The sequence below is a fragment of the Lottia gigantea genome, assembly GCF_000327385.1.
Source record: "Lottia gigantea unplaced genomic scaffold LOTGIsca_13, whole genome shotgun sequence".
NCBI lineage: Eukaryota > Metazoa > Mollusca > Gastropoda > Lottiidae > Lottia > Lottia gigantea.
In genome coordinates this window covers 3,263,725-3,279,558 of record NW_008707425.1, presented here as the reverse complement: position 1 = coordinate 3,279,558, position 15,834 = coordinate 3,263,725, and the positions used below count along the sequence as shown (strand labels likewise).

Here is a 15,834-nt window from a genome sequence, read left to right as displayed (position 1 = left end):
TATGGTCTAATAAGATATTTGATATCGTCCGTGTAATAAATCTATGTGATATTATTTATATTGATATTAAAGATGTAATTATTTGACTATACTATAATCTTCACTTGATAACTTGTAATGATCACTTGCTATAACTGGCTATGTGGTCTCCAAGTTTACTTTTTCTGTCAATCAAAATAATATTTGTATCAAGATTGTGACTTATCACTTTGTAACTGGTTTTATATCCACCTTCAGGTTATTGATTTATCTGTATTTGCCCAGAAAAGCTAGAATGAAACATCTACGGTATCAGTGACAATGCCAACCTCCCGAAAACGTTGGAACAAATAGGGGTCAGACTGCCAAGGTTCAGATTTAAAATACTGTAGCTCTGTGGAAGCTCACAGATGCAAGCCTGTTGATGAAATCAACCTTGACTCATTAAGGGGTAGAGAATGTCAGTATATTAATATCTCTATACAGATAGCTATGCCCACACACACACACAAACATATGTTGATTAATTACCAAAACCCTACATATATTTACATGTACCATAATAAAATATTTTCACTGTTAAAATAGTGCTGAATACATCAGTTGTAGAGTGATATAGAAAAATTAAAACAGAACGTGAAACAAAGTATAGCCTAATATTATAGTATTCTACCTGAGCTGTGCTTGGCTTTAGAAACAGAATATTAAAATGATAAGACTGTTTTCAGAACATGTTCACAATGAGTGAAATACCTTGCCAGGTAAAATAATATGTGCCTTATGACAACTTTGTTTTTAAATATGAACATTGGCAGATTTGTAACAATCACCAGTATGAAATATATGAAATATTCAACCTTCAGTCATACACTTCTATTGAACTTTTGGGGTTTTCAATAGGGATCTTACTAATGATAATTATCAATTTAAGTCTCGCGCACATGTGAGTCAACAGCTCAAGAAATTCGTTGTAGGCTTCTGACACCGATTTGGACAACATGACAGCTTAACTGCATTCTATTGGCCATTAATAAAATCTTGACTGAGCTATTGTCTCATGTTGAATGCATGCTGAGTTAATCGTCATTCGTGCCATAAATATCAGGATAGACTTCTGATTTACTGTCTCACAAAGCAAACAACGCAGCAAAAATTACCCGCAAGATTTCAGTTACTCATGACAGATGTTAAGCTGTTGACTCATGTGTACACCAGACTTTAATAATAACACTACTGACCTTCTGTAACAAATCTAACAACGACAGGCTTCTCACTACCAGCTACAAATCCAAATCCTTTTTCTGGATCTCGTAATAACTGTACTTGTCGTGGTTTAGGTGGTTCTATATAGTCTATATCATCCCTAGGATCATCTCTAGTAGTATACTTTTCAACATGACTGAAATAAAAAAAAACATCACTTATTCTTTAGTCAAATATATTTTACCATATTGAAAAACATATTATCATGTGTGTGTTTTATTCTATTTTGGAACAATGTCTTTTCGTGGCAGTGGAATAGCTCAGTCAGTTGAATTGTTGTCTGCTAGTCTATTAGGCGCCGTGGATTCGAATACTCAACGTAATTCTGATGCCTGTGCCAGTGCATTTGAGAGTCTGCTCTCACCCTTTAATATTAATATGTCTTTTAGGACAAATGACTTCTTCTGAATTTATGTCAATCAATCTGTTTCTTATTGGCATAGGAATAGCAGCCATTAAAAAATGTTCTTCCAAAAATAAATAATTTTAAGCAGATTAGTAATCAGGCCACTAGCAAACATACAAATCTTGTTTCATGGTCCCCCTGTAAAGGTTATTTTGCTATATTCATACTTTAGTATTCAGTGATACACATAAATAATCTTGCTTTTCCAGAACACTTATACCACTCTGAGACTGAGTTTGTCAAGTTGTCACATTGTCTACATGGTTGATTTGGAATATTAATTTGTTAATAAAATATAATATATCTTCACCAAAACACATAATTATTTGCAAAATTTTAAATCCAAATTAATGAATATCAAAACCATAAAATATATGAATGAATAAAACTTCAAATTGAAACTGGTAAAAACTATAAATCTCAAACCTACAATATCATATTTAGTTATTACATTGATCCAATTCTTATCATACAGATACTCTCTCTTACTCTTTATTGTCCTTACTTCACAATAACATTACACAATAATAATCGTTGTATTAATTTAAGAGGTCTACTGGAGACTAGACAGGTTGTTTGATGACATGTTGACCAGTGGTCAAGGGAGATGATTACAGGTCAGTATAATTAATTATTAAGGAGTTAATCTTGTTAAAGAATTCAGTATGATTAATTGTTAGGTGTAATTACTGAGATAAATAAATAATTATAATACCAAGGAGAATGAGACAAGATAGTTCTTTCCCTTTTTAGTTAGTATGGATTAACAGACTTGAAACACTCAAATACATTATGTTATTTATCTACCAATGTCTTTGTGGTTTTGTTTTTATAATATCAAGTTTTGTAAGAGAAATGGAAATGGAGTTATATTTGTTTGCATCAATATGAGCTTATGAGTGATTATATGAAGAATTAGATACTATGTCAGGCTCTCACACCTGCATCACTGACTAGAAGAAACCAAGTTGAAAGTATTACATCAAACCATGTTGGGATAGGATAGTACCCTGGACCTACAGGTTAGCAAGCCTGGATTCCCATAAAGTTCAGTAGAAAGTAAATAGTTTTGTAATTGTCACATTCAATTAAGATATTGCACTCATAAAAAATCACCTGTAAATCCATGAGTGCATGAAAAATGTACGCTAAGAAATGAAGTCCCACTTTTTTTTTAAATTTTGTTTTTTCATTTCCAACTTTCAATATTGTGACACATATTTGCTTTGTTGAATCCATAATTCCAAACATAAAAATTCAGCCTTATTTGAAGCAGAACTCAAAAATGTTGTTATTTTGATGGAATTCATAAATTTTCATATCAGTCATATTGATCCATCTGTATTTTTTTGTAAATCAAAGCCATTCATAGACAACATTCCTTTCTTTACAATCTGACATGTACAAGTATGAGAATTTAAACACTCAACCTTTTTAGAGAATTGCACTTTGTGGACTTCTATCTGATATAAACACATTTTACAATGGTAAAGTGTAGTTGTTAATCTATTTATTTCTTTCCATGACATAAACATAACTTCCTCTCAGAGAAATATCTCCAGAAATATCTTCTTTTATAAAAAAGAGAACTGTTTTGACCAGAAAAGTATAACCTGTCCAGAGATATCCCAATAATAATTACTTGGTAATCTTGGTATAGTTTGATAGCTTCAACATAACTTCCAAAATATTAATTACACATCTTTTAATGTAAGTAATTAGAGGACAATCTAATAATAGTTTGTGACAATTTTTGATATCTCTTCTCCTTCCCGTTATATTTGTTTCTACCAATGGACCAAGCTTCTTTGACTTTTGATTCAGGAGCTTTGATATCAATATGAAAGAAGTAAGTATTTGCAACATGGACTTGAGGTTGGAGTCTCACAAATGATCTAAACAGATACAACTTGTAAAACTGCAGTAGGAACACAGCCTGGAACGCAGAATAATAACATGTTTCAGGTTCTATTTTAACATTTCTAGTTGTACTAATTTTAAATGTTCTTTTAAATCAATTGTAATTGTAAATAAAAGTTCGTCAATACAGATGAAATATTACATATCATATCATGTGTACAGGTCGGAAAAAAAAAATCTGGAGATTGGGTGAAAAGTCGGGAGATTTTTCCAAAGCGCGTTAATTCGTGATTTGAGACTCCAAATTGATTGTTTTTTTCTTTTTTTTTTCAAATAAGCTTTAAGCCTTTTAAATTAATTAAATTGATCATAGGCCTACATGACACAGTTAAAATTAACAATCTATAATTATGGATAATTCTAGAAATAGTGCCTGATATTTCAAATTTAGGGGACGAAAAATAATTTGATATTTTCATTATCATTCTTCAGTAAGCCCTATTGATTGAATCAAAAATAATGTCAAGGTGAAATGATGTTTGAAAACAAGAAAGCAAGCATGATCCCAGCCCTCTAAATTAAATGGTACCGGTAGGCATACATGTAATATCATATTAAAAATCAGTATGTTCTGAAAGCAATATTTAGTAAATAATATGTACTGGCAATGTTACTTTTTCCAAAGATGTAATTCATGACATCTTAAATATCTCCAGTCCGATCATTAAATACTTTTCCTGCAACACTCTCACGAAGTATTGAACTGAATTTTCCGCTTCCATTTTGACGTTTTTCGGAATGGTAAGACTTGTAATAAGTAAGCCCGTTATACAGGCAATCAAATGAATGTTTACAGGCTACAGTAAAATTACAAAACGATTTTATGAAACGAAGTTGGAGTTTACATAAGAATTAGACATCCAGTCGCGTATGATAATCTACCAATAATGAAAAATAATTCTGAAACGATGTCTATGTTATATAGGCCTATTATAGACCTCACAGATTAACAGTATAAAATACTATAAAGACTTCAATATTTCTTTTTTTAGTAAAAGTAGGGCTACTGTAAAATTTATTATAAAAATGAAAGTAGAATCTATCGGATGTTGTTATAAAAAGTGTGTCATGATGAGATTAACGCATGTTACCGGCAATTAAGATACAAGTGATGATAGATATTTTGTTGATTTATGGTAGAGAATTTGAACATTGATAACGGTAGGTCCTGTGAAAATTGGATCAGGAAAAAAAACAAAAATCGGTAGAATCGGGTATCCCGCCGGTAGAGCGGTAGACAACATGCAAAAGCGGTAGAAATCCGACAACATCGGTAGATTACACATGTATGTTATCCCCATTTACGCTTGATTAAAGTGAACCATATTTGGTGTGGCTCATCTGTATTGTAAGTCTGAAACATCTGCCTTTATTCCAGCCTCTGCACAGTTTTCACTGCACCAGAATGATGATTCATTAAAGTACAAATCTGCTCTCCAGTCAGTGGAGGCAAAAAAATGCTGCCTCAACAATAGTTTTGTAAGTTTTATATTTTTGTCCTGGTTCTGCCTACTATATGTAACAGTGAAGCTTTTTTCCTGTAGCCTTGTGTATTTGATAGATGTTTCAATCTTGTCACCCCAAACAGGAATAGCAGCTTCAGTCTCTTCAGTCTAAGTAGTTCCTCGTTGGGCAGACAATTTAAACACGATTTGTAGATCCTGCAAATGACGTCACATGGTCAAGGTCACTATATAAATCATGCACACAACTCTTCAAGTAAGTTGCACTAATACCCTATCTCTTCTTGTGACCACCTCTTAGTTTTTGTCATTGTAAATGCTTAAGGTGTCAAAATAAAAAAAAGAGCAAGAACAGTGGTCCTGCTTCAGTAGCCATTGAAGATAGGTTTAAGAATATAGGGTATAGTTCATGGAAATTGACGTTGAGTAGTTAAAATACGTGTTAAAATTCTGAAGTCTAATTGAATTTAATGCTGTCAATATTACTATACAGTCATCTGTGATGGTTTTATTTCTGAGAATTAGTGGAGAGTGGAACGTCTAGACCTTATGATTCGGCTATAGATTACTAGAACAGAATAGAAATGTAATTAGAAAATGAGTGACAAGTGGGAAGCAAAGAGTGATATCTAGTAGATTAACATAGTCAAGATATGCAAGAGAAAATCTTTAACTGTCTGTAACTGTCTGTAAGAAGAACAGTGTGATCTGCACAGTCCAAAATACAAATGAACTGAGTAAGAAGACCTTCATAAAATGCTTATTCTATATTTTTCTAATTCCATTAGTTAATGAAGTCCATTCACTTCATTCAATACTTTGTAGAGACAACTTTATGGAACACCAATAGATGGTTAAAATTTTAGAAAATGTTTCAAGATTTATTATTATTATTCTATAAAGCTGTGTCTAGGTTGTTACATTTGCTAAATACAATTTGAACACTTCAAGTTAGAGCTTGTTTGTAACATCCAAAAGGTATAAGCACATTTGAATGAAAGTGGGACTGAATTTAAACCAATTTATGATCTCACTAAATCAAACATTATTGATGTTAAAAATCACTGTGCTTAACAGATAAAAGACATAAATAAGCAGGATTAATGTAGCTTAAGACTTGTTTTTAAAAAATCTGCTATATTGAAAATTTAGAAAAAAAACTAAAATATTTGATCTAATATAAAAGAGTTATTTTAGTATATGAAGTAATGATCTGGTTTGTCAGCGAGGTTTATTTACAGTCATAATGAGGTCTAGAAACTGTCAATGTTATCAGACTTTCTACAAAATTAGTTTGATTTCACTTTTAGACAAATTATTTTTCTATATAAGTCATTAAAGTTTGTCATTAAAGCAAGTTTGTAGACAGATTAAACACTCTTTCATCCATAAACTCAATCTTAATGAAGTTATTTTAACATAGATTGATGTTATATTATTTTTATCTCTCTCTCTGGCTTTTCTACTTAAGAAAGGTTATCATGTGTGAATATGAAAGTGTGTCTTAAAATAATGCAAAACATCAAGACTCATGCTGCCATACAAAACCTATAATATATCTAAAGAATGGTTTCAAAGCCATAGGGGTTAGCTTTGATAAACAAACTAATGATATAGTATTATAATTTATTTAAGGGGCAAGTGGAAATTGACAAGGATGACTATAATATATCCAACACAGATCAGCAAACACATGGACACAGATCATGAAGATTCAACAATGTTAAATTACATGGACAATGACAGATCATGAGATTTCAATAATATACATGATATAGCAAAAGTTGAAATATAATTGTATCATATTGAAAATAACAAAGTTAAGAAAAAAGAAAACATCTCTTTTATTATGAAAAGATAGCTTACCAGGCAAGGTAATATATGCCTATTGGCAGCTTTGATTTTGAATAAAAATATTTAGCAATACAGTAACAGAATGAAATATTCAATCTTCAGTCATATTCTTTTAAACTTTTAGGGGTGATGCTGTATAATATTACCAGGTTTTATTAAAATTCAACAAGACAATTGTTGAGGTCAATAACTCATATAAAATAGTTCTCAATTTTTTTATTTTTACAGGGTTGATATACGGGTGAAAATAAACAATTTCACCTAAATCAGTAGAGAATCATGCCTTCTAGAGTGTTTACAAGCTAAAAATTGAAAAGGGTAACACTCATTAAATATTTTTTAAATTTTTTCAAACACCTACACAAACTTTCCTCAAGAATTGTCAATTTTTTACTGATTTCAATAGGGTTCATCTTTAGGTGATTACAAACAACCATACCAAGTTTTGTCAAAATTTTGGAATTGTGCCTTCTAGAGTTTACAAGCAATTCTGGACGCATGGACAGACATGGGTGATGCCAATATATGCCACCTATTTCATGTGGGCGTATAAAAGTATGTATCACCGTCATGATTTTGTATAAGTATTTGTACTTAATGAGGCATTTCTATACAATTCACCATCATGTAGAACTATCATTTGATAGACATGCCAGTAAATGAAAATGCATCCCTGTGTTATTTTATTCACAAGTAAATTTATATTTGTTATCAGGGTGTATTGAGAAGAATCTTAATGAAAGCACTGGCTCAGGTAATAGAGCAGTGAAAGCAGACTTAAATTCTTTATTTTATATAAATGCTATATCAATGATGTTCAATATGTAAAATATAGATAACTATGAAATAATATGATTGTAATGCCAACACTGGAAAAGGAAAGAACCATTCTAAATCATGATGGTTGAAATGGGAATAAAAAAAAACATTAAAAATTCACACATTAGATCAGATCAAATACTGATATTCATGGAAAATTAAGCAGGTAATAAATCAAAGCTAGGCAATTAAATTGTATTTGTATGGTAGAGTACCTAGGGAATAACTACATGGAAAGATAATAGTAGATAGTCATGTTAAGAGTTATGGAATAGTAATCACCATGGACAGTCTGTAGCCAATATAACATACAGTAGTCAATATTCTATTGATATATGTCCTATAGGTTTGACCCTTCTTTCTCTATTTCATTGATTCCCGTCTCCTGTAAATTGACAGCTTAGCCTCTTGTGATTTCATCTTCTAATCCTGTAGTTTGTATTCTTTATATGTACTTCTTAACATGTTCACAAGATGTTATGTTGTCATGGTGAAGTAAGTGTGTGTAAAAGCTAGATTTTAAAAGATTTTGAAAGTTTATTACCAAGATTTCAATTTGCATTTCAATTCTAGATATTGAATCAGTAAGTCAAAAATCAAATCTCTCCACTTTCAGCAATGATCTTAAGCTTGGGCTTCTATTGACTATTTGTAAATTGTAAATAACCAATATGATATCAAGAAAAAGAGAGTTTGTTTTATTGGACCTATAAACTAACCAACAGTGGAGGTTTCTATGAAGAAAGTAGAGTGATAAATGTCTGTTTATGGTCTCAAATCATTGATAAGAGAGAGAGCTACCATACATTATTCTCTAACTACAATGTTTAATGAATTGAATATTGTCTATCACTCTATGAATTGAAATATCAATTACAAAATACTACTGAGAGTCTTGGATTGCCTTTTGGTTGGTGGAAATTTTAAGCACTGGAAAAGTTGATGTTTGTAAATATGATTTTACAGAGTTTGAAATTTAGGTTATCTTGACATGAATTTTCTAGAAGGGAAGTCTGTCATTTTCAAATGTAAAATCTCAAACCAGATATGTACTCTCACCGAATTCCTTCTTCTATACAGGACTCAGACCACTAAAATATTTTATGTAAAATATTTTATGATTGTATACGAATGTAGTCTGTGTTATTTTTAGAAATCCTCTTTCTCCCTCCCTTTTGGGGATTTTGCATGCCTATTATTGACAAATTTTTGGTCTAGATTAGGAATATGATGTCTGATATAGCATTTCCTTTCAGATTTTTGTGAGATTATGAGAGATTTTCATGCAAAAGGATAATTCTGAAAATAGATGTTTTATGTGCAGTGACTATCAAGCAGATGTTGATAAAATGTAGTGGTCTACTTTCATTTTGATTAGCTCAAGATTTTCATGGTCATGATATATTGAATTTTTGTCCAGAAGTATTGGCCAGGCTTTCATTCAACATATTAGAAAGTTTTCAACAAGATTTCTGTAAAAAGTTGTAGAAGGTTGAATTTCTTGATTTAAAATGGAGACAGATATCAAATGAATTACTGGTCTGAGTCCATATAAAAAGATTCTATGTTTGTTAATATGACAAGATTGAATCTGAAAACTGAATCCAATCAAGGACATAATATTGCTAAACTGGACAAAAACTGGTTATCATCTAAGATTACGATATGTTCATCAATTGATATGAAAATTGTAATATTGACATAAGAGAAACTGATTAATTGAAGTACAATGTACTCTGTGAATTCTTACATCTGAGTATTTTCAAAGACTTTTAGTACTACTATATTCTGTATATTACAAATTCCGTCATTAATAAATAAAACCAACATACAAATAAAGCTAATCCTTGTAAGACATTTAGAAGTATCACAGCACATTAAGAAACTACAGTTTTTATGGATATAGACTTATATTTATTATTGAACACAACGTTTCATTACACATACAGGTAACGTTACCAAGTGATGTCATGTGAAGTGATGTGAAGTCAGTGAAGTCTATATCAATACAAACTGTTGTTTCTTAACAAATAAAGCTGTTTAATCAGACATCTACTCAACTTAATCACTAATCATCAATTAGATAATCTCTTGTAAAATTGATAATCCCACATCTGAATGTTTGCAGGCAACAGTCAATTACTTATTACTGATTATATATTAAAATGTTACAGATCAAATTAGATTTGTACATCCAGTCTCACATGATAATCTAGTGATAGCATGTGCAACAACATCTACGTTTTATAGGCCTGATGATTATTATGATAAACTATGAAGACTTCAAGAGTTTCATGGTAAAAGTAAAGCCAACTTAAAATTTTGATAATATAATGGGAAAGTAAAAAATTTACCATACAAAGTAAGAAGTGATTTCCTAATGTTTCTATCAACAAGTTATGTCTGGACAATTAGAGCTCATCTTACCATCAAAACATTATCCACAACATTTAGGCAGCAAGATCAGCCTGTCTGGTAAATAAGGGAAGTTTTGTCATTTTTACAGCTCAAACTATATAAATCTAGTCTGATATTTCTAGAATCCCACTTAGAAATTCAGACTCCCCTTATCAAACATGGCATTTAACCTGGAAAATTTTGTTAATTTGACATGTGTCTGTCTAGTCTGGTCGGGATTAAATCTGATTTGAAAGTGAAATAAAATATTAAAATAAGCCATACCGCATTCATAGCATTCACTCCCAGCTATTACAGTTAATTGATTTGGGTAATACAATAAAAGAAGAATATCTACAGTTTGTAATTGAGCATGTCCTTCTCTTCACGGAGGAAGTATTTATTATCTGAGTGATTTGTTCTCTGAACAGGAAGTTATATAAAAACCAGGAATAGTTTCTATCGGATGTCAAAGTGAAATATAAGATGACTACAGAAGCTTAAATCATGCCTTCTGGCAACAAACAAAAATTTCTAGATTTAAAACTAGGATGTAGATCTAGACAAACAGGCTATTAAATAAAAGAATTGTTGAACATGAGATTGAAATTTTTTCCAGGTTTATTGAGACATTTGGTAATTTTTTAAAAATCAAGTTAAGAATTTGAGGTTTAAGTAAAATCTTAAATCAGAATACAGCACAAGGCTTTTAATAACATTATCTGTTATTGTTACAGCATCTTCACAGAGTCAAGCTATTTCAAACTTCATGTAACACCTTGACTTATTTAGGCTCTTTTCTTGTATCATGGAAATTTGTGAACGCAGAAATTCAATTGGATTGCACAATACAGCAAATCAGAGCCTTCAACAGAAAGTCTATAAATCAAAGAGCTGAATGAAGACATAGTACATAATAGCTAGACATTGTGAAGTATTTCACTGATATTATTATAATTAGTTATATCTGTATGACAGAATGTTAAATACAGCTAGAACCAAACTGTAGTAATGTCTTCTTTTATTGCAGACGATCCAGATGTTGGATTTCATCCTAGACATTGCTCAGTTTGCTGGTAAAGCAAATATAATACCATAAAAGTGATTAGAGCAAATTTAAAAAGAGGAAATGGCAACTGATATGCATGTACTAAAAAGTGATCTATGCCCAAACCAAGTCGTCTTATTTTGAGACACTGCCATATATATATAGAAATAGGAAAAGAAATTCCTAGTTTAAGATATTTTTGGAGGAATTATGTGATTTTCATACATTTCTAATACTTCTGAAGACTATTTACAAGTATTCAAGACTCAAATCAACCACCCAACATTTAAACATATATATATATATAATTACCTATCAGAAAGACAAGACAATTACATTCTGCAGGTTGTCCTCACTTCTAAATGTTGTTCAAATCTTATATACAATATACTATCTGAATATTCCTTCATCAGAATATTTGTATCATTGCATAATCATTTACTTCTGGAATTTCGCATAATCATTTACTTTTTGCATAATCATTTACTACAGGAATTTTGTATAATTATTTACTTCTGGAATTTTGCATAATCATTTTCTAATGGAATTTCGCATAATCATTTACTATTGAAATTTTGCATAATCATTTATGACTGGAATTTTGCATAATCATTTACTTTCTGAACTGAGTGACTTGCTGTAAAGAAATTGCAATGTAATAACTTACTTGATAAAATATGGTTTATTGTTTTTATCAACTCCTGTTTCCCAACCATAAGGTAAACCAGTACTAGGATCCCAGTTTTCTTTAGGTGGTATCCATGATGTAGACTGACTCTTATGACTGAAATATAAGATAATAAATATAGTTAATAAATACAATAATTAAATATTTTCATTGTTAAAATAGTGCTTAATACACCAATTGTAGAGTGATAAGGAAATACTAAATTCAGTTTTATTATTTCTTGTTAACTCATGATGTGTGAGAACAAGATCAGTTCAGATTAAAGGAAAATATATGGAAGATCCATGATATTAGGACAGAAATTTACAATAATTTGTTACCAAACTGGGTGTAATCGAATCCTGATACTTGTAAAAATATGACCAATCAGATATGAATTATATGAATAGAATAATTTCAACAGTCTTGTGATGTGGGTAGTGCATTTTAATTGGATATTTGAAGAATACAAATAACAGTAGGTTTACAAAATATAAATTCCTTATTTTTAAATTAACTACAAACTAACTCAATTCAGTCTAATTTTAGTCCATAATCAAATAGTCACAATGGTCAGTTACTAAAGGAAATCATAGTAATGTAATATATTTGTCCACTACAAACCATAATGAAGCCCAGCTTGTCCAATTAAGTTGATGTCCAGAGTAGAAGAGTGTTATCCTAATGGACATTGATGCCATTAATATATATAGAACAGTTTATTTCTCAGAACCAATATTATCTATACAATGTTGATGATTTTTTTTTTCGTTAATACTTGAAATCATAGAATTTCTATTTTAGGAAAATCATAAAAAAATTCACAGATTCACTCTAACCTATTTTATATGAATTTCTCTACTCAGAATATGAATGGTATAATAAGGACTGTAACTCTGTTAAAATGTGTCAAATCTTGCTCAAATTCCAACTTGTCTAAGATATTGTGACTATATCCCTACACACCAAATCATTATAAAGTTCTGACATAAACTGTTGCCTCTATCATGTTCACAAACCACTTTAAACATATTTTCAGTGTAGCAAGAGTTGAAACATCAATAATTATCAACGAATTTAAACATGTCCAAGATCCTCTGGACTTCAAAATAAACTACAAAATATATTACATCACTGAATTTCACTGAATCTTCGATTCTAAATTTGTCACCATCATTAAGTTGTCACCTATTTTTCCTTGGGGAAGTTTCAACAGCATTACAAATTAAGGTAGTTAGTTTGAAGAAAATAACAAGATGTCAAAGGTAAGTGGTGTTTAATTCTGCCTATCTAGAAGAAGTGTCAGACAACATGGTATTTTTTATCAATTACCCAGAAATAATGTCAAAGCTAAAAGATAGTTTCAACACATCTATACAGCATGTCTTATATAATTTGTTTCTTAAAGAAGGGTTGGAAAGTTCTCTCATTTGAATCTCCAATTCAATTGTTGGGACAACCAAACTTTCAAATATTTTTTCGTTATATACAATGATTTGAGGCTTCTTTTCTACATCATTTGTTTAAAGAGGGCAATGTCAAACAGACTTGTTATATGCCTATGTATTATGTGCAGTATGAACAAAGGTAATCTTCATAAAGATAGCTTATGGATGAAAAAAAGGATTTGGAAACAAAACATTTCAATATTGAAAACCAAACATCTGATATGGTAAGTTTAGGTTAAAGATCATGGCTAACTATATATTATTGAGGTTATGCAAATTGTGGTACTTTCTATAATATATTATAAGAATAGGTACAGTTCTAAACATTTCAACAATTTGTCTATCAAACTGATGCCAATCATGTGTAATGGAGGAATAAAACTCCATTCATACTGGTAACAAGAACTTATACAAGACTAGAGTGAGTAAAATGAGATAGTAAAATAAGCCGCCTACCTTTCAGTATTATTTAGTTCCAATGACTGTGATCCAACTAAACTATGTTTTTTACACACAATACAACTACAAAATGTACTATTATGATTTCCCATGTTTAAATCTCTACATTATGATTTCACACTTTCAATAAGACAAATTTCAGACCAGACTTCCAATGACAATATTCCAACAAAGACTGAGACTCTCTCAATATTGATTACAAGCGATCAAAGTCTCTGCTCTATTCCCTTACAATTTGAATACAAATTTGACTTCTGCTACAACCATTCCAACTCTCCAGTTTGACAGCTGATGATTCCAATTAGATCTTCAATTTGCCATTGAGAATATTATGTCATTCTACTGAATTTTTTATCATAGTTTTTTTCTTCTGTTTTATTGACCAAACCAATTACAGAACAAAATGCTTTAATCTGATGTCAAGTATTCAATTAATTGTTGCATGCGATATTGTTAGACTAAGCAAATAAAAGGTCAGTATAATCGATTATGTCAACCATCAATTTGCATTTAGAATAAAAGTCATTTAAACAATAAATCCGGAAAATCCAAGCTATAGCGAAAAAAAATAATGTATTTGTCAAAAAGCATATCCAAAAGATCACAAAACATAATTGTTCTTTTCATCCCTGAAACATATAATCCAAACACTGGCAATGACTAGGTATAACCTAAATTATATTCACTGCTCCGAGACATTATATAAATTATATATAACTAAAAAGAGAACCATAATTTTTCAAGTATTGCCTATCACATTAAGAAAAGAAAGAATAAATCTTCCTTATTAGATTAGTTATTTTGAAAATAGTTTTCTTAAAATCTAAATTATCAATCTGTTAACTCTTAAAGTAAAATCAGAAAAACAAAGTCACATTGTTTTCTCTTTAAGTGATATCTTGAAACTAATCTAATATCTAAGATGTTCTAATTGTTTTTATGTTATTATAACTCTTTCCAGAATAATGAATTTCAATTTTTAATTTAATAGATTTGTCTCAATTTAGTATTTATCATTTTACAACCTAGGTTAGCCATTGTTAGTGATGCATGTGTAAGGGGCTACCAAGGCAACGGCATCTAATCTTTACATTGGGATCTGTGTTCCACAGGCTGAGCATGGTTAATTTCCCTCAATATGTGAAAGGCTTTTTATAACATCTAGAGCTGTACTGGCAAAATTCCCACATGATAAACTGCAAGATATTTTACGTAAAATCTATAAATTATTTTTTTTCTAGTCACACACAAATTAGAAGTAAAGTTCAAATTATTCCTATTAAATTTGTTACCATTAAATAAAGATGAAAAAACATAAAAAATACAAAATAAATAGTCTGTTTTACAGGCCTTTTTTTAAAAAAATCTGGGTGAGAGGGCGAATTTAATATTGATTATTTATAAGCCCTTTTTTAGATTTTCAACTGGAATAAATTGGAGCGAACCAAAGCATTCATTACCACAAATTTAATGTACATTTAATATGAAGGCAACATTCAGGCATTTTTGGGCCTGTAAAACAGACTATTTATTTTGTATTGCCTAACACAAATTTAAATAATAAAGAATTTTTTCCTGTATTTCACAAAAATTAAAACTGTTCCAGTAAACAGATTCAATATGGAGTACAAATATGCAAAGAATCCAGTCCTCAAAGGAATATATTCTACAATATAAACTAAAAAGTGATGTTCAGTTGAAATAAGAAAGACCACTCATTGTGCAAATTATCGTAATAAAGAATGTCAACATTCTAATATGGCATTGTGCCATATGTAAAAAATAGCTTTTCTTCGCACCATTCCAAAGATCATTTCAGTTGCACAAACTGAAAATTGAACTGGTGCAAATAGAAGCTTTAAGTGTTATGACAAAAATGTATGAAAAACAACAGCTTGGATATTGCTATTTAATTCCTTGGATATTTAATTTGTAACTGGACAGAATGACAAATGACACATTGCTTAAAAGTATTTAACACTTGTTCAAAATAAACAAAAATACCATAACAATCACTTACTATATTACAATTATGTCCATACATGTGTAGTCTACCGATGTTATCAGATTTTGCATGTTGTCCACCGCTCTACCGACGGGATGCCCAATTC

General features: G+C 30.4%; 1 protein-coding gene across 1 annotated transcript; it reads right to left on the bottom strand.

Moving 5' to 3' along the window:
- Nucleotides 1-1,209: 1,209 nt before the first annotated feature.
- Nucleotides 1,210-11,932, bottom strand: LOTGIDRAFT_111530 (hypothetical protein; the record flags this gene model as incomplete). Its single annotated transcript, XM_009049051.1, has 2 exons — nt 1,210-1,378; nt 11,817-11,932. Coding segments are annotated over 2 exons (285 nt in total), but the record flags the coding sequence as incomplete, so codon positions are not given.
- Nucleotides 11,933-15,834: the final 3,902 nt, after the last annotated feature.